A 22611-nucleotide genomic window follows, 5' to 3' on the forward strand; every position below is an offset into this window, starting at 1 on the left:
ATAATTAATAATATTGATGTCTTGTGTTTAACATGCATGTGTGGGGGCGGTGAACCATGAACATGCATGAACCTGATCCCTGTCTCCCCCCATCCCTTTTCTGCTTCAATTAACATGTTGAAATTTCAGGTGTTGACATTCATGTAATTTTTATTATTTAAATAAAATAAACTTATAATCTAGATAAATGTTGATAAATAATTTAATATCATCAGGTGAAATTAGTTATGTACAAGAATGAAACGATTAAGTGACCCAAACATATATATAATTACCACAAGTGTTAAAAAAAACAAACAAACATAAATACCATAAGATGGGTGGGGGGCGCCTAATTAAACATGGTAAGATTAAATTAGGTATCCGTCTATCTATTATGCTTCGCTCTAAAGATTTCTTTTGTCGGCCAATAAATTGTTGCAATTCCACTTTGCTTCCTTTCAAACTCTTTTTCTTCAAGAAGTGATGTAGTTGGTGAAACGAAAGATCCTGCATAAATAAATGCTCGGAGTTTGAATTCAGTTGGAAATGCTTTCTACGTCGAATTTGTCACACACATAACTAATGTTTAATGTGATTTAACATTTCACGTTTGGTTTTCAAGCTTTGTATGAAAATAAAAATTTATCAAGTGCACTTATATAATTGGTTGTGCCCCATTTCCATTTCGAGGCCTTTTGGTTGACTAGTGGAAGTGTTGACTTTTCATTCAAATTGATATTTTTTTTAGAGTTCATAAAAAAAAAAAAAAAAAAAAAAAAATTTCGTGTTTAGTGAGTCATCGACATTGCAATTGTGGGGACTCAGATAAAAGTAAAACAGCAAAAAACCAAAATTACGATACGAGTAAGCTCATATCCGAATGGATAACTGTGGGCCCACCACCTTATAAAAGTCAACCATTCAGGTGGGATTTAGTACTCTAAATGGGCCAATGATAATGAAACTATTTTATTCAAATGAGCCCAATTAGTTCATATTTGTTTTACATGGCCCAAATGTATAAACAGTTGAAATTTTGAGGGCCCAAATGTTGTCATCCTCTTATTTTAAAATAAATAAATAAAAATGGCCCACCCAGACAGCTCTAGTCATCATCCACTAAACTTGTACTATAATTACAAGTTACAACCTTTAACCAAAATATGATCATATATTATAATAAACTAATCAACCCCTTGCCGGCTTTTCCGTTTCTTGTAGCGTCGGATTCCCTCTTCTCTTCTCCATCCAATTAGTTTTAATTACTCATATATCTTCCATAAAACTAATATTCTTCCTCCAATATATTATATTATTAGCCTCCAAAAATGGCATCAGAAATCACGCCACATGAAGATCAACACAAGAAAGAAGAAGAAAGATTAAGGATCATGCAAATCATACATCACCAAAAATCCATCTATCTTTCCTCATCTTCTTCATCTTCTTCTTCGTTTTCCTCTGCATCATCTTCGAAAACCAGTAGCAGTAGTAGCAGCAGCTTGTTGGACTTGATGAAAGAAGGAAACACGTCGTTGAGGAGATTATTCGACATGGAGCACACTAGCCTGGCCAATTATTTTAATGATTACTCTGTTTCACCAATCATTAAACCCATTCTTTTGTGGGGCAGCGACACTGATAGTGATCGTAATATTCACGATGATCCATGGTCCGAATTCAGACAGAATGTTCGAGATAATCGTGCAGTTTGCAATCATGATGATTTTAGCAACAGGGACAAAAAAACACGAAAGCAGCGAAAAGTGCTGTTCAGAACAAAGTCTTACAAGAGGCTACCAAGATTTAGTTTTTGGAGATCATGTGGCCGGTTTAAATTTAGATTAAGGTTGATCAGAAAGATTAGACTTTTGATTAATGGTAGATTATATTTTTGAATAAACTCAATGTACAATGTCTTGTTTACAGAATTCATTTATATACATATTACATATATATGTGTATGTATATATATATTGATTAAGAAGTTGAAAAATTAAAGTGGCATATAAGACAATGATCATATACCAATCTCCATATAATGCTTCCTTCTTCAATCTTGAATTTACTGCTTTTTCTGTTCCACAAGTGGACCCCATACGTAGACCTGTTTAGGTGCCGGATCTTTGCCTCGACCCATTTTGCAGTAGCCGGGTCGTTGGGTCGGGCGAAGAATCGAGAAATACGGGTCCAATCAATGGGATAGAAGGCCATTGGGGGCAAGACTGTAAAGTTGAAATCTTTTGTTTTAGCCACCCTATCAACCACTCTAGACACCAAATATGGACCATTATGCCCCCATATATTCCCATCAAAAGTTAAAGCAAATTCCTCCATGAACTTGTAAATGAGTGGGTGTTTCTTGTCGAAAACAAGAACTGCATTGTTCAATCTCGACCATTTTCCGTTTGCATCGATGCTTTGTGCACCGATCGAATTCCTCAAACCCGAAAAATCTTTCAAGACTACGAAATCCATGTCCAAATAAACGCCTCCGTATTTGTACAAAACCGCAAGCCTGATCAAATTGGACAAATTCTGGGCCAGAGGAATCTCCCCTGGATTCTTGATTCCGTTCTTGATTTCTACTAGCCAAGTCTCGGCTGGAGTGTTCTTGAGTAAATCCGAAAAATCGGGGGAGATTGATTCAACACGAAAGCCAAGAGAAATAAGGGGTTCCAAAATCTTGAAACCCTTTTCGGAATCCATTGTGGTTGATAAGATAATCACACAGCTTTTGGGATTGGTTTGGAATAAGCTCTCCAGTGCGAAGAACTCCCTTTTGCCGAACGAACTCGCAGGTGAAATCCAAGTCATGAAGAAATTTACTTTGCATTGGTTGGTTCTTGAAAATTGTTCGACTCTGGAATGGAATCTTGTGGAGCAATATACTTGATCGTGATTAATATTGTTAGTATGGTGTTGCTGAAAAACAAAGTGGAGTGAAAAATTGGAAATGATACTGTCGGTGAGGATAATAACCAAGACGATCAATGTAAAACTGAGACTACTACTTGTCAAGATATTGTTCGATTTCAAACAATCAAACATTTTTTTTTTTAATTTATTCAACCACTCATGAGAAGAAGATCGAAGAAAATGAGAAAACTGGTAACTAGCAAGTTTTCAGAAGTTTGAAAGAAGGGTAGTTTAGATAATAAGCTTTCATGGCGGCTGAATATTGTAGAGGAATATATTATGTATGGGGCATATAAGAATTTACTTTAAAAGACTTTTGTATGAGTGTAATAGGCAGCATGTGTTGTTTGTGTTGATTTCAGCTTTTCACTCCCTTTTTACCTGGTTTCTAATTTCACTATTTCAATTGTTCTTGGATCTAATTAATTATATTTAATTAAAAATATTTATTTTTTTATAGTCGAAAAGATCCATATAAAAGTAATGGGGCGGCTAAAACTAAAGAAAGGAAAGAACAAAAGCAAAACAAGAGTTTTTATGGGAGCTTCCTCCCTAAAATATTATTTATATGTTGGATTATTGTCAATTGTCAATTGTTAGTGTTGTCCATGAAATTGTATTCATAGAATTATAATCAATTTATTTGTTTATTTACAATAAATACTAGTAGTTTCATAATTTGATAAACTGCAGCTATGAGAACAAAGGGAATTCCATACCTGAGCATTAGCGATGACGATTAGATCACAAAACATTTTGCCAGTTACTTGTCGCCGAACGGCTCGAAGAACCTTCAAATCTCAGGCTCCTAATTGTTAGAATCCGAGAGGATTCTATTTCGGTTTTTCATGACGTATACGAAAAACTTGTATAAAAACTAGGGAAGTTTCCTTGGTTCTTTAAACTCTTATTTTGTCATTAATTTATTTAATTGCCTTAGAGTTTTATTAACAAGGAATTTCTTTAACTAAGACTTTCCTTGTTTACATAACTCTTCTTTTCCTTACGTGAAGATGATATCTAACCTAATGGGCTTTAATTTTGTAGGGCTCTACCAATACAACTAAGGAGGTATAAGAAGGGCAGCATCAACGTCCTCACAGGTCGTCCCTTTTATTTTGAGAGAAAAACTTTTTCTGCTCTTGCGTTGCTGCACCTGAGTTGTGATCTTATTCGAGAAGAAAAACACAGCAAACGATTTGCTTCTTTCACGCGAAAAGAAGATCGGTTCTTCGGGAGAAGAACTCAGAAGATCTCGGGAGGAGGTCGATCCGCCGTCTGAGGGACTCAGCGTTGAAGAAATTTCAACCGTGCGGAAAGGGACGTGCTGCAAAGTGAAGATTGACAATTCAGCGTAGGATACAAGAACGGCGTCGACAAAGAGGGAGTCTTTGCATTTTCGATTAAGTCCTATTACTGTATTCGTAAAACTAAAAATTAGTGAATTTCATTTGCAGGTCCCCGTGGATGTAGGGTACAATTGTATCCGAACCACTTTAAAATTTGTGTCTTTTTATTACTGTTCCATTAACTGTTGCAACTCTTCGTAAAACAGTAGAACAGTAGCTAAAACTGAATCTGGGATTTATCGGACACAAATTTATAATTAATTTGCACGAAATAATTCTAACAATTGGCATCAAGAGCCTGTCACTAAATATATCTAGTGAGATTTTGGGAACTGATTACTCTTATTTTGTGCAGATATGAATACTCAACGAGAAGGATCTTCAACTACTCGTCCACCTCTTCTAATCGGCTCCAACTACTCATACTGGAAATCAAAAATGAAGATGTTTATCAAATCCGTAGATGAGAGAGCATGGCGCGCCATCATAACTGGTTGGACACCTCCCATGATCAAAGGAGAAGACAAAGAGGAAGTATTCAAACCAGAAGCAGATTGGAGTGATGGAGAAATACTACTCGCAAACTACAACTCGAGGGCCCTAAACGCAATATTTAGTGGTGTTGATGATAATCAATTTAAACTAATAGCGTCATGTGAATCTGCAAAGAGAGCTTGGGAAATTCTTCAAGTCACATACGAAGGAACGTCAACTGTAAGGACATCCAAGTTACAGATGTTGGCCACCAAATTCGAAAATTTGAAGATGGAGGAGAATGAGACGATCACTGACTTCCATGCTAAATTATGTGATATCTCCAATGAATCATACGCACTCGGTGAACCATACTCAGAAAGCAAATTAGTGAGAAAAGCGATGCGCTCATTACCTGAAAGATTCGCTTACCGAATTGCTGCCATTGAAGAAGTCAGAGACGTTGACACGCTCAAACTAGACGAACTCATGGGGAAACTTCTAGCACAAGAACTCAATCATGGTGAAAATCATCGTGAAAAGTCTAGAGAAAAGAAGATAGCCTTTCAAGCAGAAACATCATATGCAACGCCCCAAAATTCGTCAACTCAAGAAGATGAGCAAACAGTTGAAGAATCCTTGGCACTACTATCGAAAAATTTTGGGAAATTTCTCAAAAAGATCGAAAAAAGGGGAAATCTTCCAAGCACAGGGAAACCCGTGAATTTTCAAAATTCTAGGAGAAATTCAAATCAAGATAACTCAGAGGAGTCAAAACCAAGAAGAATACAATGTCGAGAATGCGAAGGCTTTGGTCACATTCAATCAGAATGCGCAAACACCCTGAAGAAAAAGAAGAAAATGTCACTTACTACTGGTTGGAGCGATGAAGAAGAATCTGATAATGACCAAGGAAACAACAATCAAGTCACTAACTTTGTAGCATTCAGCAGCAAAGTTCCTCTGGACAGCTCAGAATCAACTGTTGCTTCAACTGTTGCAACAGACTGTGAAACAGAATCCAGGTATGAAAATATGTGTTCTGATTATGACAAAAATCTAAACGAAAATTCTTCTTTTGCAGAGGATCCGAACAGCAGCAGTGATGAGGAAGAACCAACCTTGGATGAAGTAAAGGAGGTATATGAAAAAATGTACCAAAAATGGCTCGACGTCGTTAAGGTAAATAACTTCCTGGAAAAGGAGAAGTTTGTGCTTGTAGAGGAAAACAAGACACTAAAGGTAAGAATCTCTACTCTTGAGGAAAGGGTCATATCTAGTGATCAAGAGAAAAATAGTTTGCAGGCTAAACTTACTCAAACTCAAGAAGCAATTGCAAAATTGAACTTGGGTAGAGGTAATCTAGATGAAATCTTAAGAAACAACAAGCCAAACTATAATCGTCTAGGCATAGGAGGGAGTCAGCTACCCAAAGTTGATCTTAAGCGAAAGGAAGATCAAAACAGAAAAATCAACTTTGTTAAACAAGCTTCTGTCTCACAAACAGTTGCAACTGTTGAAGCAACGAAACACAATTCAAAGAAAAGGTTTATTCCCACTTGTTTTTTCTGTCAAAATCCAGGTCACATACGTCCTAGATGTTTCAAATATTTAAAACTTGTGAAAAAGCTTGTGGCTCGTTCTCTTTACTCTGCTAGGGCTGATTATTTTCCTTCACCCTCTCAAAAACCCAAAAATAAAATTGATATTTCCAATAGACCTCAGCAAAAAATTTGGGTTGAAAAGTCCACGTTTAAATGCTTATCTGCGATTACTTCTTTAAAAGCAAGTACTACTAATGATTGGTATTTTGACAGTGGGTGTTCACGACATATGACCGGTGTTAAAGAGTTTCTGAAAAACTATCAACAAATCACCGGTGGAGCTGTTACCTTTGGAAACGGAAAAAATGGTGAAGTGCTAGGGAAAGGATCGCTAAATCATGAGAATCTCCCAAAGCTGAAGAATGTACTACTTGTAGAAGGACTCACGTCAAATCTAATAAGCATCAGCCAGCTATGTGATCAAGATCTTGAAGTCAGATTCAACAAATTCGCATGTCGAGTATTAGACAAAGACGAGAATTGTGTTATTCAAGGAACTCGATCATCTGACAACTGCTATATTCTTGTCTCTGCTGGACCACTGGAAGAGGAACCAACAAAGGAATTGGAAAACAACTCCAGTGTCGCACCAACAGTTCCAACAGTTGATGCAGCCTCTACCATTTCAGAAGAAAGAGACGTCAATTCTGAAACAGGAGACGAAGCTGAAGTCAGGTCTCTCGAATTGGATGATCAAACTCACAAGGAACCCTCAAGAAGAGTCAAGAAGAATCATCCAGTGGATCAAGTCATTGGTTCGGTAGAAAAAGGAATTCAAACCCGAGGCTTTAGCGATACTGGTTGGGCAGGTGATGCAGACGATCGAAAAAGCACAACTGGAGGATGCTTCTATCTTGGGAACAATCTCGTGTCCTGGTACAGCAAAAAACTCTTATGGATGAGACAACTCTTATGGATGAAACAAATGGTATGTGATTATGGTATTAGTCAAGATTTATTGCATATTTATTGTGACAATATGAGTGCAATTAATATTTCCAAAAATCCAGTACAGCACTCTCGAACTAAGCATATTGAAATCCGGTACCACTTCATTAGAAATCTGGTAGAGGAAGGAACTGTCTCATTAGAGTATGTCACAACAGAAAAACAACTTGCTGACATCTTTACTAAACCCCTTGATGCACATAGGTTCGATTCCTTGCGAAATTCGCTTGGAATCTGTATTGTTTGATCTGTGCAGTTGCATAAACTGTTGCAACTGTCTGTGTCCAGACTTGCAACTTTTAGTTTTTTTTTGGACACATCACACATATTGCATTTTGTTCATCTAAGTTATGCATTAGTCATGCTGCATGTGATGAAAACTCTTGTGTATTGGATACTATCTGTACTTTCGAACTTTGTGAGGTAAAACTTCATCAATCCCCGAATGATAGCTATAGAGACTTTAGTTTATTTAATACTCTTCACAATCTCGTCATGGTTTAACACTTTCATAAGGAAAAGCTGCCTCTCCATATGAGTGAAAGCTATTCTTGAATTTCTTTTAAAAAAAAAAAAAAAAAACTATATATATTAAATTGGTCTGTGAATAGTTCGAAGCCTTTTTGAGTTGAGTCAGTAAATCACGTGGCCGAAAGCTCCTACAAGGCTCAAATAGAAAGCCCAGGGGACTACACATTGCACGACCATTGTAAACTTTTATATGGTCAGTGAATAGTTCGAAGCCTTTTTGAGTTGAGCCGGTAAACCTCATGATCGAACACTCACCACACGACTCAATTAGAAAGCCCAGGGGACTACACATTGCACGACTACAACTATCGCTAATTAAATTGCTCTGCTCTTCGTGAAAAAGCTACCATTAGTAGGGTGTGTATGCTACCTAATAAGAGCGTTTTTGTGCTTGATTTGAGGGTATTAAATTTATTGTTAGTCTCGTTAGTTTGTATTTTGGAGCTTGCTTTTTGTTAAAATTGAAGATAAACCCCATGGGTTTGATAGTCCTAATAGTATCCTATTCACTCGTGTTTACTCACTCATATTCTCTTTCGTTCTCTCACGTTTATTTTTTTGTCCTAGTAATTTAATTCTGCATATTAGGCATATATATAAAAAAAAAAAAAAAAAAAAAAAAAAAAAAAAAAAAAAAACGGGGTGGGTTCGTATATGTTTTGGCGGCAATCATTTTTTTTGAAGTCACCCACTTTTCTGGGCATTTTTTTCTTCTCGAAGTTTTCTTGAACTGTGATGGGCTTCATATGTGAAGGTTGAGAGTTGCTGTACCTGAATTTAATTTTCATAAAATTGCTCTCATTGTTGGCAGAATAATATTTGCAATTTCTTCACTATAATCTTCCTAAATTGCTAAAATACCCATGAGAAGACCAACAGTTACCCTTGTTTCTGCCCCTTTTCGTTTTTTTTCTTCAATTTGGTTTTCTTCTCTACTGCTCTTTTTTCCTTCTTCTTCCTTTGCAGCAAATCACAAATCTGCACTCAAATCAAAGGAATCCAAGAGCACAGTTATGGGGAAACGAAAAAGCACCGGTGGATCGTCTTCTTCGTCCAAACGACGACCATCTCGACCAGCAACCACTCCGATGACCGCCCTATCTTCGGGGAGCCATGTGATGCCGTGCCCCTTGCTTTTTGGGAGCCCCCGCTCCTTCTCACGGCTGCCTCTGCTGAGAATTTTGGGAATCTGCCCGTTGTTGTGGGTCATAGGGTTTCTCCACCGCCATCGCCGCTAGTGACGCCACCGTCGCCGCCAGTGACGCCGCCGTCACCCTTCACCTATTCTCCGCTGCCACACTCTCCGGCTGCCCAATCGTCTCCACCACCAGTTGAACCGACATCGCCGCCGTCGTCAACCACCGCACCGGCTTCACCCCCACCGCCGCCATCCTCGTCGGTCAACAAAGGCAAGGGCCTTGCCACCACACCACCGCCGCTCCGTCGCTCCCGTCGACGTGCTACTCACTCTGCCTCGTCTTCCGCTCAACCCACCACCTCTGATGACTCTGCACCCGATCCCGTGGTGCCTATATCTGCCGTCGATGCCTTTAATTCTCGGTTCTTTCTCCGAGCGAATCAAATCCGATGGCATCTGTCAAGTGTTTCATGATTTTTATGCCAACCTACCTAGTGGGGTCTCTGATTGTCGAAGTCGTTTTTACGAAGAAGAAACTCGACTATTTTACTGCCTTGCTCAGAAAGGGGGAGATTATTCTTGAGGGGGAGTTGACAACGAAGCATCAACAACCCAGGAGGAACCGCATACAGGGGGAGCTGATGCAGCTGCTGGAACTACTACTGAACTGTTGTTGCTCCAACTGTTCCAACAGTTGATGGTACAACAACTGAAGTTGATACGAATGATGACGAGGAGTTGTTCGTTGATGCTGAATATATTCTGGAGTAGTTTTTTTTGTGGTTGTCGAATTGATTTTCTGAACAACGGCATCTAATAGTCTGCTAGGCTTAACTTTTTTCTTGTTTCGTTAACTGCTTTTTCCTTTAACTGTTCTAACAGTTACTCTATTATGCAGTCTAATGTTTTGTCAGGTATTTGATCAAGGGGGAGGACTTGATTATAATAAATAGATGACAAAGGGGGAGATTGTTAGAATCCGAGAGGATTCTATTTCGGTTTTTCATGACGTATACGAAAAACTTGTATAAAAACTAGGGAAGTTTCCTTGGTTCTTTAAACTCTTATTTTGTCATTAATTTATTTAATTGCCTTAGAGTTTTATTAACAAGGAATTTCTTTAACTAAGACTTTCCTTGTTTACATAACTCTTCTTTTCCTTACGTGAAGATGATATCTAACCTAATGGGCTTTAATTTTGTAGGGCTCTACCAATACAACTAAGGAGGTATAAGAAGGGCAGCATCAACGTCCTCACAGGTCGTCCCTTTTATTTTGAGAGAAAAACTTTTTCTGCTCTTGCGTTGCTGCACCTGAGTTGTGATCTTATTCGAGAAGAAAAACACAGCAAACGATTTGCTTCTTTCACGCGAAAAGAAGATCGGTTCTTCGGGAGAAGAACTCAGAAGATCTCGGGAGGAGGTCGATCCGCCGTCTGAGGGACTCAGCGTTGAAGAAATTTCAACCGTGCGGAAAGGGACGTGCTGCAAAGTGAAGATTGACAATTCAGCGTAGGATACAAGAACGGCGTCGACAAAGAGGGAGTCTTTGCATTTTCGATTAAGTCCTATTACTGTATTCGTAAAACTAAAAATTAGTGAATTTCATTTGCAGGTCCCCGTGGATGTAGGGTACAATTGTATCCGAACCACTTTAAAATTTGTGTCTTTTTATTACTGTTCCATTAACTGTTGCAACTCTTCGTAAAACAGTAGAACAGTAGCTAAAACTGAATCTGGGATTTATCGGACACAAATTTATAATTAATTTGCACGAAATAATTCTAACACTAATAACAAAACATTAAACAAGAAAAATAATTAAATAATCAAACAAAAAATAAAACAAAAAACATCCTAGGATTTTGAACTGTACCCGCTCGTCGAGCCCTGCTGATTGGCCGAAAACGAAAGCAGAATTTGTTTGATCAACTGAAGCTCCTTCACAACGTCAGCAATATCCATCCTTTCTTTAGGCGATTCAACCGAACAAGCCACTCCTATTCTCATTATCGAAATCGAACACTCTCTTTCTTGATCCACCTTATTATCGTTTCCACTTTCCAGTAGTGCACTACTTATAATCTCGTCACCCTCTTCACCCATTATTCCATTATTATTATTACTATTAATCACATTAATTATCGCAGGATCTAATATTTCTTCCACTCTTTCAGGCAACGCTGTCTTAACAAAACAATGCAGGTTTATTCCGTCCTCAAATCGACTGTCTGCAGGCCTCATCCCGCTAAACATCTCCAGTAGTAAAATCCCAAAGCTATAAACATCGCCCTCCACCGAATAATTACTTCCCATACCATACTCTGCAAAATAAAATTTCTCAATTTTCGAAAACAAAATCCCAATATTTAAATGGTCTAGAAGAATAATTAGCCTTAATTAATTAATTAATTAATTACCTGGTGGAGCATAACCAATGGTTCCTCTTATCCCAACTGAACTGCTCAGAGCTTGAGATTTGGGGACGAAATCAGGCAAGAATTTGGACAAGCCAAAATCTCCAATGTGGGCAATCATGTCTTTGTCTAGAAGAACATTGCTCGGTTTTAGATCACAATGAACGATTGTGTTATGGCATTGATTATGAAGGTAATCGAGTGCACATGCTACATCTATGGCTATGCTTACTCTTTCCACAAGGCCTAAAAAACCCATCTGAGAATTTCCCTCGTTATGAAGCCAGCTGTCCAAACTGCCGTTGGGCATGAACTCGTAAACTAAAGCCTTAAATTCATTGCCTGAATAATCGAGCGTTGAGCAGGCAGTGTACATTTTGACAAGATTCCTATGTCTGATGTTTCTCAAGGCCTTACATTCAGACAAGAAGCTCTTGTTTTTCCCTCGTTTGTGGACATGAAAAACTTTCACTGCGACAATCTTTCGACCCTGTTCAAGTAATATTCCTCTGTACACGGATCCAAAAGAACCAGCACCGATCAAATTTGCCGACGAAAATCCATCTGTAGCTTTGTACAGAGAATCATAAGTCACCTTCGAAAATATTGTTATTTCTGTTGGAGATGATGATGATGTAATAGGCTCCAAATTTCTTTTCCTTAGGCGCCATATTATGAGAAGAGAAAAGATCAAAACCAGTGCAACAAGTCCACAAAGTACAGGGATTATTATAATAAGATCAAAACCGCGACGAGATTTCCTTTTTTCCGACTCGTTTTTTGGGCAAACGTCTAATCCCAAATCAGGTATACCTCCACAAAGCTTATCATTACCGAAAACAGAGAATGCAGATGCATTGCCGAAAATTCCTTCACTTGGTATCGGACCCTCGAATTGATTGAAAGACAAGTTCAAATTCTTGAAAGAAAGTCTTTGGAAAAAACCCGGGATTCGTCCGGATAAATTGTTGTGCGAAAGGTTCAAATACTCGAGACCTCTAAGAGAAGTAAAGGATGAAGGTATAGCACCCTCGAAAGAATTTGCTGCCATATTAAGGCGCTCCAAAGTTACACAACTGCCTAAGGTAGAAGGGATTTCACCCGACAATAAATTTTCGGAAACATCAAAGTACCCGAGATTTATCAGTTGACCGACCTCAGAAGGAAGGGAACCAGATAACTGATTTTTGGCGAGATTTAAGGAAAGAGTTAGAGACGTAAGAGTCATGAGATTTTTCGGTATGGTACCGGTGAGATTATTACGAGAAAGGTCTAGCTCTTGTAAGTATTGAAAATCTCCGAAACTAGGAGGAATACTTCCACTCAAGTGATTGTTGTTTAGATGGAGCAAATAGAGTTGTCTTAGCTTAGACAGAGATGGTGGAATTTGTCCTAAAAACTCGTTTTCGGACAAATCCAACAACCGAAGCGTTGAGAGATTGCCAAGAACTGCAGGAATGCTGCCTGTGAATCTATTCCTTTGTAACTGAAGTTCAGTCAAGTTAACCATGTTCTCAATTCCTACGTTTATACTACCCGAAAGTTTGTTATCTCCTAATCGTAACGACAAAAGGTTTGTCGATAAATTAGCTACAGAATCAGGTAATGTGCCTCCAAGCCCACAATTGCTCAAATCAAGAACTTTCAAGTTCTTGCAATTTGTGAGGGAATCGAAAAACCGTAAATCTTCGGATAATTCCCCTGTTCCGAGAGGATTAGAAGCAAGAATCAACCACCAAAGATTAGGCAAACCCCCAAAATCTATCGAAATTTTCCCGGTAAAATTACTACCAGTAATATCAAATTCAACAAGATTAGAAGCATTAGATAATGAAAATGGGAGTGGCCCAGTCAGCAAATTATGACCCGCGTTTAGTATTTGCAGATTAGGGAGAGTAAAACCTAAATCTGATGGCAGAGTTCCTTTCAACTGATTAAAAGGTAGAGATAACGCCACGAGGGATGAAATATTAAAAATTGATGGAGGGATTACACCTGAAAATTGATTTAAACCCAAACCAAGAAAATTCAAGGTTTTCAACCGGCCAAGAACATCAGGGATTTTGCCCTGGAAATTGTTGGCAGCGAACGAAAAAGACCTCACTGAAGAAAGATTACTGAAACTTTCTGGAATATTCCCAGAGAAATTATTGTAATGAAGCTGGATTCTCTCAAGCTTTTGAAGTTTACCTAGCTGAAATGGTAAACTCCCGGTTAACCTATTCCAACCAAACCTGATAAGGACAAGACTGGAGCAGCCGGAGAGATTCGCCGGAATCTCGCCGGAGAATGAGTTGTTGGTTAAATTCAGGTGACGGAGACGAAAAAGACCTCCGATTTCCGGTGGGATTACGCCGTGGAAAGTGTTGAGTTCAACGTTGAGGCCTGTGAGGAATGTGAGGTTACTGACGTAAGGTGACAGTGTACCTACTAAGCCGAGTGATGATAAATTCAGGGCGGTGACTCTGTGGTGACGACGGCCGCAAGTAACACCGGGCCACGTGCAGAAATGAGATGAATCATTCCATGATGTGAAGATTCCGTTGGGGTCGTGGGTTATTTGTGCTTTAATGGCGAGTAATGCGAGCTTGTCTGTTTCGTTGCTTCTCAGGATTGCAGATACCAAGCATGGCGAATGGAACAAGATGATTAAGGCGGATGATAGTACGAGGATTGAGTATGAATTTGTGAATGAGGAAGCCATTAATGGAGGAGAGAAAAAGGAGATTGAAGCCTCTAAATCTTGTTCATATAATTAAGCTTGTTGGAGGGAAAGATTATGTAGTATGTAGTATGTACGGAACTACTGATTCTTCATGTGTCTTACATTGACTTCACGTCAACTTATTATTTTTATTTATTTTTTAATCCAAACTTACCTATTATTTGCAAGACTTGGAGACTAATTATTTACATTGACCATTTTCTTTTACCAAAAAAATATAAAATAAATAAAACAATAAAAAATATTTAGCCTATATATAATTTTTCTTTTACATAAATAATTTTTTTTTTATTTCTATATCAGGTAATAGGTCATTTTAGTATTGAACATAAAAAAAGATTAGTAAATATATTTTTAAAAGGGTAAAAATAAAATTCTCAATAAGTGAACAAAAAATGAGGTTAGAAGTCAGTCAAAGCTAGGAAAAAAGAATAGTTGGTTGAGCCCTTGTATTAATATTCATATTAGTAATATAGGGCTATGCCCACAATAGTTTGTACAAAAATTGGTCTATGATGGTGCCAAATGGGCCTGATTAGTGACAAAATCAATAAAGTTTCCCAGAAATGACGACTTTAATTTAGTGTGGATGCGCGTGCTCATATGAATACGCGACTTTGATTTAGTATGAGATGATAGAAGACTTGGAATAGTAAACCTCGGAATTGTAGCAACTTACTGTGCAATAACCAAACAAGAAATAAGGATGTGTAATATGGTCTGGTCATTTTCTCTAAAGATTCGCCGTACGATTTTCACTTCTGTTATATTAGACCGTGAAAATTCCGCCTGGTGTTTTTTTTTAAATAATTTATTTATTAATTTCTCTGCAAAAATTGTGGAAAATTCATCAACCGTAAAATTATGGTGTCATAACGACAATTATGTAAAAATAAAATATCTTTTTTAGCACGAATAGCAATTGTTAATTGTTGGTAATTTTGAAGTGAGTAGTAAGAACAAGTGGAGCAGAGATAGAGGAGTTGTTTTCTCTGCAAAGGCATCTCCTTCAGACAGCAGAGCATAGCATAGGATAGTAGGGTTTCAGGTTCACTGACACACTGGTTATTGGGTCCAAGTTAACAACAATTATCATTTTCTTTCTTTTAAGCAATTGGGCTTCTTCAGCTTTATATTGTAAATAACGTTTTAATATCTATCATTAGGGATTAGGCCCAATCAATAGGTTGTGCAGCCCAATTAGAACGACAAGAAAAGCCCAATTTGCCTATTATTATTTTATTATATTTAATAAATTAATTATAACCACGCTCACGGGTTTGCTCCTCTTTTTCCAATATAAAATTTATTTTATATAATTTTATTTATTATACTTATCATCGTATACTTAATTATTTATACTATATTCTGCAATGGTACTTACTCATTTAACTAACGTAAATGTTACTCAAATGTACATACTAATAAATAACTTAATTTTAATTTTGTTGCATTGAGAATGTGAAAGTCGGTTGATAATTGAGAATCTAGTAATAATGTACACCGTTAGATTATGATATAATGATCAAGAATGAAGATGAGTGGCACACACGCGCACACTGGGCCCGTAAACACTCTCGCCCAAAACATTTCCCCTTATAAAAATTATGAAATGCTATTTGCGGTCACAAAATTGCTATTCGCAGTTTTTAACAAAACCCCCCAAAACTTTTAAAAATATCAAAAAACCCCCCAAAACTGTAAATAGCAAAAAAAAAAAAAAAAAATTCGAAAATTCGAAATCAAGCTTGAAGAAGGGTTGGGCTTCGATTTTTTGATGTAATTTCGACCCTTTTATGTGTAATAAGCATTGGGTAGGTCGATTACGGAACCAATTTCATGTTAAAAAGCCCTACAAATCGATTTGTAGGGCTTTTTTTTTTCGCAAAAAAATGTTCGAACGCCCAAGATGGGCGCCCAAGGCGTGTACGAACACCCATTCTGGGCGTTCGTACACGCCTTGGGCGCCCATCTTGGGCGTTCGAACATTTAAAAAAAAAAAAAAAAAAATTTTTTTTTTTTTGCACTGGACGCCCAACTCGGGCGCCCAAATGCAGCTTGCACGCCCAACTTGGGCGTGCACTGCATGAATGGGCGCCCAAGTTGGGCTTTTACGCGTTTTGGAGGGGTTTTTGGATTTTTTTGGAAAGTTTTGGGGCTTTAGTGAAATAAAGTGTTTTTCTGGGGGGTTTTGTTATAAACCGCGAATAGCAATTTTCAAACCGCAAAAAGCAATTCCCTAAAAATTCCCTATTTTGGGCCAATCAAGCGTAGCCACAAGTCTCAATTTTGAGTCCTCCTTACAAGTGTGTGTTAACACACACAATTTAGTTTAGTTGTAACAAAATCCGGATCACTCACACACACTAAACACAGACACACACACACACACACACACACACACACACAATTGTCATTCCTGAATGATCGTAACCATAATAATATTTGGGCATACCTCGTAATATCAATTCTTCACAAGGAAGAGGGATGAAAACCTTAGCGTGTTCATATGATTTGAAGTTGTTTATGTGCAGCAATAATAAACACAGAGATACAGTGTGGTGGTCAACACAAATTCCTCGTACCAGACAAGAACATGCTTTTGTTGAACATCAAAAGGGTGGTGCCGGAGATTGTTGCTCGTTAGCTGTCTCTTTCCGGCGGAGGTGTATTCATCCAGTTACTGCTGCTGCTGCTTCTTCTCTTCAGGTGATGTTAATTTTGGAAATTTTGTTGACGAACAAATTTAATTCCGTTTTATCTGGTTGATCTGATGAAGCCCGTTTGTTGTCCAGTGAAAACATGGAAATATGCGATTTGAGTTGTAATTTGGGGGTTCATGTTTCTAACGTGGAAACAGTATTACATGTTCAACTTATACAAACAACTACTTTTACAGATATTATCACTGTGTTTTTTTCTGGTTAACCCAAAAATGGCAATGATCGATTTTGTTCTGATTGTCCGTCTTGTTACTATTTATGCAGACAAATTTCGAAAGCGAAGAAATCGAGACAATTAACTCTGGTGCAGATCATCCTAAAACCATCCATGTCAGATTCAAATTACACAAGGAATGCGAATTCGGACAGCAATTTCAATTAGTAGGGGATGACCCGATTATTGGATCATGGGATCCGTCTGAGGGAGTGCCTTTAAATTGGTCTGATGGGCATCTGTGGACTGCAGAAATGGTAATATGATTATCAAAGATTGTAGGGTGTTAAAAAAAGTGATTCTTTATTTGGTCGAAAAAATTCAAGATTCTGATAGTTTCTGTTTCTTGATGACTAACAGGATATACCAAGGGGCAAAACGATTAAGTATAAGTTCATTCTGATGGGAGATACCGGAATTATATCATGGCAGACGGGCCCCGATAGGATTCTTGAAACATGGGATACTGATAAGACTGTAATTGTGTTTGAAGATTGGGATAACCCTGAACTCCAGCACATATTTGAAGAAGATGATCTGAATGACGAGTCCTTGATTTATTCGGAGTTTTTGATTCTTGATGAGGAATTGAATAACGATGGAGAGATGACATTTGAACCTATGGTTGCAGAAAATATTACCGAGGAATCGAGGGAACAAGATTTGAGCTTTATGAGTGGTGGTGTAATGGGTATAACTGACCAGACAAAGGAAGAAGTTGTGTATGGAAATGGAAGTAATTTGTTAAGCTCGAAAGATGAAGGTGTTCATGTTCTAGTTCCAGGTTTAATTCAGATGGCTGAGGAAGAAATGGAAGAAACAAAGCTAAAGCAGGTGGTGGAGAATAACAGTGTCGAGAGCACGACTGTTGAATTTGACGAAATTGAGGTAAAATTAATTACTTTGATGGTATCAGAAATGGTGTAGTTTCTAACTGCTGAGTTCTTTCGTGTTATTTATAGAAGATCTCTAGCACCAGAATAATTGAGAAAACTGAAAAAATGAATATGCAGACGAAGAATTCTTATTTGTCAGACATTGCAGCATGCCCTTCTGAGTTGACAACAACTATTATTACACAAAAAGAAGACGACGAAGAAGAAAAGGAAGACGAAGAAGAAAAAGTAGAAGAAGATGAAACAAGTGAATTGATGATAAAGGATGACGAGAAGAGGCAATTCTGTGGGGGAGAGCATATGGAAGAAGATAACGTATTGGAAAGTGCTATGCAATGGGGTCGACAAACTCTTCAGAAATTTCTAGCCAACTTCGGTTTTTCGATGACATTGTGAGTGAGTGTGTCTTTTAGCCTCATTTTCATCCTAGTATTGTATGAAATGCATCTCCAATAACTTGTTTGAGAGTAGTTGGTTAGTGGGTGCTGCTTTTAAATCATTTGATTGGTTTTTGGACGTATGATAAAAGTTCCTATTATATGAAAGAAATCGTGTTCGTCGTTGATTTTGATTATTATTCTAACAAAAAAAGTTTTAACTCTTTCAATGGAGAAGAATATAATAGTGTCGTGAGAAAATATGATTGCGTGTTTATTAGAGTACGTGATAAATGGTGCAGGCACAGCATCCATAGTTTCGATTAGGGAAGAATCAGAATACCAACGATTTATCAATTTCAAGACGCACACAACACCGTCCGTAAAACGTTGGTTTGTGATTCCTTGTGTCTCCCTTTTTTTAATTTTTTTTTGGATGTTCTAACCCTTTTTTATTTAACAATATTGTGGATTCGTCTGCATGTGATTAATATAATAGTAAAGAAAGCAGAACATACGATTAACTTAATTAGTTGCTTTGATTAGTAGATTAATCATACACTAATACGAATTATTAATCTAATAGGCATACAAATCAACACTAATGGTAATCTGCAAATTCGATAATATTATAGACTAATAGTAGTATGTGTACTAGTTGTAACAAATAAAGAGGGAGCCCTTGAATTGTTTTTACACACAATTTAACAATAAACACACACACACACACACACACACACACTACTAATGTAGCAACACTAATAATACTGCAAAGGATCATCACTAAAATAACATGTCCAAATGCAATACTCAAATTCAACGTTCGATATTTGAGATTCAGTCATCCATTAATTCACATGCTGGACTTTGAACTGTCACAGTTCGACGAAAGTGGAGATTCTGAAAGATCACCTGTAGTAGTAGTAGTAGTAGTAGTAGTAGTACTGCTCTTAGCACAACCAGAACGAGTTGCTATTGGCCGTAATTTCTCAGGAATGCTTCTTCTAATATCCTGTACAAAAGAATCACAGACTTCATTCTTCTATCCGTGTAATAAATAAGCATTCAACTTGTTGTAAGTGAAAAAAGTGAGTCAAAGATGCAATACCATATGCCTAATAGCCATGTCTAGCGACTTCTTCGAGAGAGATCTCCCGAAACCCGAATTCTCGTGAGAAGATTTCCTCGTATTATCACTAGAAATAGCGTATTCTTCTTGTTTAGGTGGAGCAAGTTTTCTCATATTGACTACTCGATCCACCATTTTTGTGCCCATTAATACAGGATTTACGTCGTCATCTACACCATTACTGCTTCTTGATAGAATCTTGCTCCCCGTTTTATAGCCACTCCTTACTACAGAAGCTCTCACTTTGGGAGGCGAACACGATTTCTGCCTCGGTTTCGGTTTCTCATTTGAAGAAGAAGAGGAGCGAGTGCTTCTAGAAGCAGAAACGGGCCTTTTAGGCATGGATGCGACTTTTGGATTTTGAGATGAAGAGAGAATATTCTCCGAGGGCTTTGATGGCCTACTCTTCACCGTTGGAGAAGTTCCACGAGACTGCACGGAACTTTTCGTTATTGTGGGGCCCATTTTTTTCCCGGAAGAAGATCGGTCTAGTGCAGGAGCACAGGTAGGTTTGTGGGCCGTAGGTGTAGAGGATCTCGGCCCGGACTTTGAAACGATTGGTATAGAGGGTCTGGAAGAAGGAGTAGAGGAACGTGATATAGGTTTTGTTGTGGAAGAAGATAATGTAGGTCTTGAAGTAGGTGTTGAAGTACGAGGGGCGGGCTTCGATTTTGCAGGCAAGGTTGGTTTTCTATCCTTGGATGATGATGGCTTTTTGATTGCTGAGGTGGAAGAAGTGTCGTTCAAGGAAGCAGATTCTTCATCACATGTGTTTTCCAGCTGCAGCCGAAAGAGAATTAATCATGTGAAATATTATTCTATTTGAGAAGAAACGTTTAATAGGATAAAATGGTACACTTGCCTCAGATTTAGAGGAAATGGCAGCACTTTCTGAAATTTTAATCTGGCTCGATGCAGAATCTTGTTCGTCGGTTTGTACTGAAGGAAGTGGAGAGGAATTGGGTTGAGGGAGAAGCCTGACAAAAAAAAAAACACTAGTATTAAAATAAGAGTAAAATAGAACATGATATTAGATTTAAACCTGTATCTTTGTGATCAATTTGTCTGGAGTGGATAAGGAAAAGTGCTGTCTGAATTCTGTTTTCAAACAATTTGAATCAATCATAAAAGCAGAAAACTAATTTACCAACTATAATCACTGGTTTCAATGTCCAAATTGAGGAGATTCTCATCAGCCATAGAGGGAAGAGTCTCTGCTTGAGGTTCATTCTCCGAACCTGCAAATTAGTCCCATTCTTAAATACAATTGAACGACGATATTTTGACGAATCTGGATCATGCTTTAATATCATGGGGAAAAAAACAGGGGAAATGAAAAATATTTTATTTTATTTTATTTAAGATTAAACAATGCAGAGAAAAATAGATACCTTTAGAGACATGAAAATCAAGAGAAGCATCAACAAGAAAATGGTCAATCATTTGATTATCGGCATTAGTACGCATCCCCAAGAAAATAGCAAGATCTTCATCAACTTCTCTCATAACCATCCCAAGATCTCTGTTCTGTGGCCTCAACTGTACTGACATCTGCATTTCCCACATAAATTATTTGCATTATTATAAATGTCAACCACTTTTGGAATCTAATTCTCTTTGGATGAATCCATAGTAAAGAAATTCGCAACACATAGAAACAACCAGAAAGCAAAGTTATTACATGTAAAAGAAGAATCTGGTTCCATTTGTGATTTAAAAACAAACACATTGCAGAATAAGAAACATCACCAGGAAGGAAAAAAGAACATCTCCAGGAACAAAATCAAGAGTTTCTGTTAATTATTTCAAGAAACACATAGACCCAAAAGGAAAAGGCAGAAACTAATGGATCAAAACCCACAAAAAAAAAAAAAAAAAAAAAAAAATCAGCGTACAAACGAACTAAAGATTCCATTTTTATCAACGGTTGCCACCTCAAGAAAAATCCCACTGACAAACAAACACCACCGAACAAAAGAAAGTAAAAAAATACGATCCCTATTTAAAAAAGAAAAGTACTTACTGCCATTGCTATTGAAGCAGAACTAACAGGTACGAACTGCAGAGAGAGAGAGAGAGAGAGAGAGAGAGAGAGATGGTTATAATAATAGGAGCTCAATGGCAGTGACAAAAGATTGGGAATGGGAAGTTCATGAATCAGGGGTGGTCTTTTGTTTGATTCCTTTGACAAAGGGACACACTCTGTTTAATATATGTCTCTTCTTTGTTTTTGAAATCAAACACACACACACAGCTCGATTAAGGATTTGAAATTAGTATGTATGATCTGTTTAATGTTTGTTTGAATATTAATAAAAGTGGCCCCCTAGGGAAACGAGAAAATTATTAATTACTATAAGATTAAGATTCCATTTTTTAAAATCTTTAATGGGGGACTTTTTTTACTTTATCAGTTAATACAGTGTTTGAAATCATTGTCATTTGATTAATGTGTGGTCATTTGTTTAATGGCTTTTAAGGTTTAAGAATATTATTGTACGAATTTACATTAAAATTGAATTTCTCTCTGAATAAAAAAAGCACTTGGCTCATGAATTAGATTTTAATATATGTGAGGCCTAAATAATCTGTAATTAAATGGGACTGAATTACTACTCCACCATTTACTGCCAGCGATTCTGTATACATAAATTGAATCCAACTGTTGTTAGGAGGGTGACGGTGAAATTAAAGATATACTCTACATGTCAATGCATTTATTGTTCTGCTGCTCTTTTTAATTAATTCTTACCATTTAAGTGTGCAGCTACAAACAAGTCCTTCTCACTTACTATATAGGGTAAATTACAAACACCCCCTGAGGTATGGTCAAATTACAAAAACACCCCTCTTGTTTGGATAATTACAACCACCCCTCAACTCATCAAATTTAGTGGAATCTTCGAGATTATATGGAATATTATCACTTTTGTACCCGTTTTATCCCATTCAAACTCTACATTATGAAGCAAGATGATCATAATATGTGATTTTTAGCTTGTATATATCAGTTTGTGGTGCATCGAAAACTGTATTTTTTACACAAAAATAGTACAAACTAGAGCACATTTCACGGAATCTAGATGACTATGTTGAATTTGGCACCATAAAGGTGGAGGTCTAAGAAAACATCATAGTTGAGGGGGGTAGATGTAATTATCCAAACAAGAGGGGATTTTTTGTAAT

The 22611-nt window shown here is 37.4% G+C and overlaps 4 protein-coding genes across 6 annotated transcripts; 1 reads left to right on the forward strand and 3 right to left on the reverse strand.

Moving 5' to 3' along the window:
• Window positions 1-1832: 1832 nt before the first annotated feature.
• On the reverse strand, window positions 1833-3709 carry LOC105970164 (alpha 1,4-glycosyltransferase family protein). Its single transcript, XM_088826440.1, has 2 exons — window positions 3621-3709; window positions 1833-2907 (listed from the first exon to the last, which is right to left on the reverse strand). Exons 1-2 carry the CDS (start codon window positions 3654-3656, stop codon window positions 1963-1965), a joined length of 981 nt encoding a protein of 326 aa, XP_088682566.1. The 5' UTR covers window positions 3657-3709; the 3' UTR covers window positions 1833-1962.
• Window positions 1833-14092, reverse strand: LOC105970163 (LRR receptor-like serine/threonine-protein kinase EFR). Of its 2 annotated transcripts, XM_012994963.2 has the most exons (4): window positions 11365-14092; window positions 10821-11268; window positions 3621-3709; window positions 1833-2907 (listed from the first exon to the last, which is right to left on the reverse strand). In XM_012994963.2, the coding sequence occupies exons 1-3, from the start codon at window positions 14063-14065 to the stop codon at window positions 3646-3648; spliced, it is 3213 nt and encodes a 1070-aa protein (XP_012850417.2). In that variant the 5' UTR covers window positions 14066-14092; the 3' UTR covers window positions 1833-2907; window positions 3621-3645. The 2 variants fall into 2 exon arrangements, with proteins under 2 accessions (XP_012850417.2, XP_088682565.1); XM_088826439.1 differs by lacking the exon at window positions 1833-2907 and having other exon boundaries at window positions 3504-3709.
• Window positions 14093-16356: 2264 nt separating this feature from the next.
• On the forward strand, window positions 16357-20177 carry LOC105970094 (Carbohydrate-binding-like fold). Its single transcript, XM_088826268.1, has 5 exons — window positions 16357-16795; window positions 17074-17280; window positions 17384-17911; window positions 18037-18311; window positions 18599-20177. The coding sequence occupies exons 1-5, from the start codon at window positions 16574-16576 to the stop codon at window positions 18621-18623; spliced, it is 1257 nt and encodes a 418-aa protein (XP_088682394.1). The 5' UTR covers window positions 16357-16573; the 3' UTR covers window positions 18624-20177.
• On the reverse strand, window positions 18905-21782 carry LOC105970093 (uncharacterized). Of its 2 annotated transcripts, none has more exons than XM_012994883.2 (6): window positions 21449-21782; window positions 20817-20976; window positions 20573-20663; window positions 20288-20402; window positions 19405-20205; window positions 18905-19308 (listed from the first exon to the last, which is right to left on the reverse strand). In XM_012994883.2, exons 1-6 carry the CDS (start codon window positions 21452-21454, stop codon window positions 19150-19152), a joined length of 1332 nt encoding a protein of 443 aa, XP_012850337.2. In that variant the 5' UTR covers window positions 21455-21782; the 3' UTR covers window positions 18905-19149. The 2 variants fall into 2 exon arrangements, with proteins under 2 accessions (XP_012850337.2, XP_012850335.2); XM_012994881.2 differs by lacking the exon at window positions 21449-21782 and adding an exon at window positions 21107-21311.
• Between the last annotated feature and the right edge of the window lie 829 nt (window positions 21783-22611).

This window comes from Erythranthe guttata, chromosome 12, assembly GCF_056151865.1.
Source record: "Erythranthe guttata isolate IM_541 chromosome 12, IM_541, whole genome shotgun sequence".
In the NCBI taxonomy this organism is placed as follows: Eukaryota; Viridiplantae; Streptophyta; class Magnoliopsida; order Lamiales; family Phrymaceae; genus Erythranthe; species Erythranthe guttata.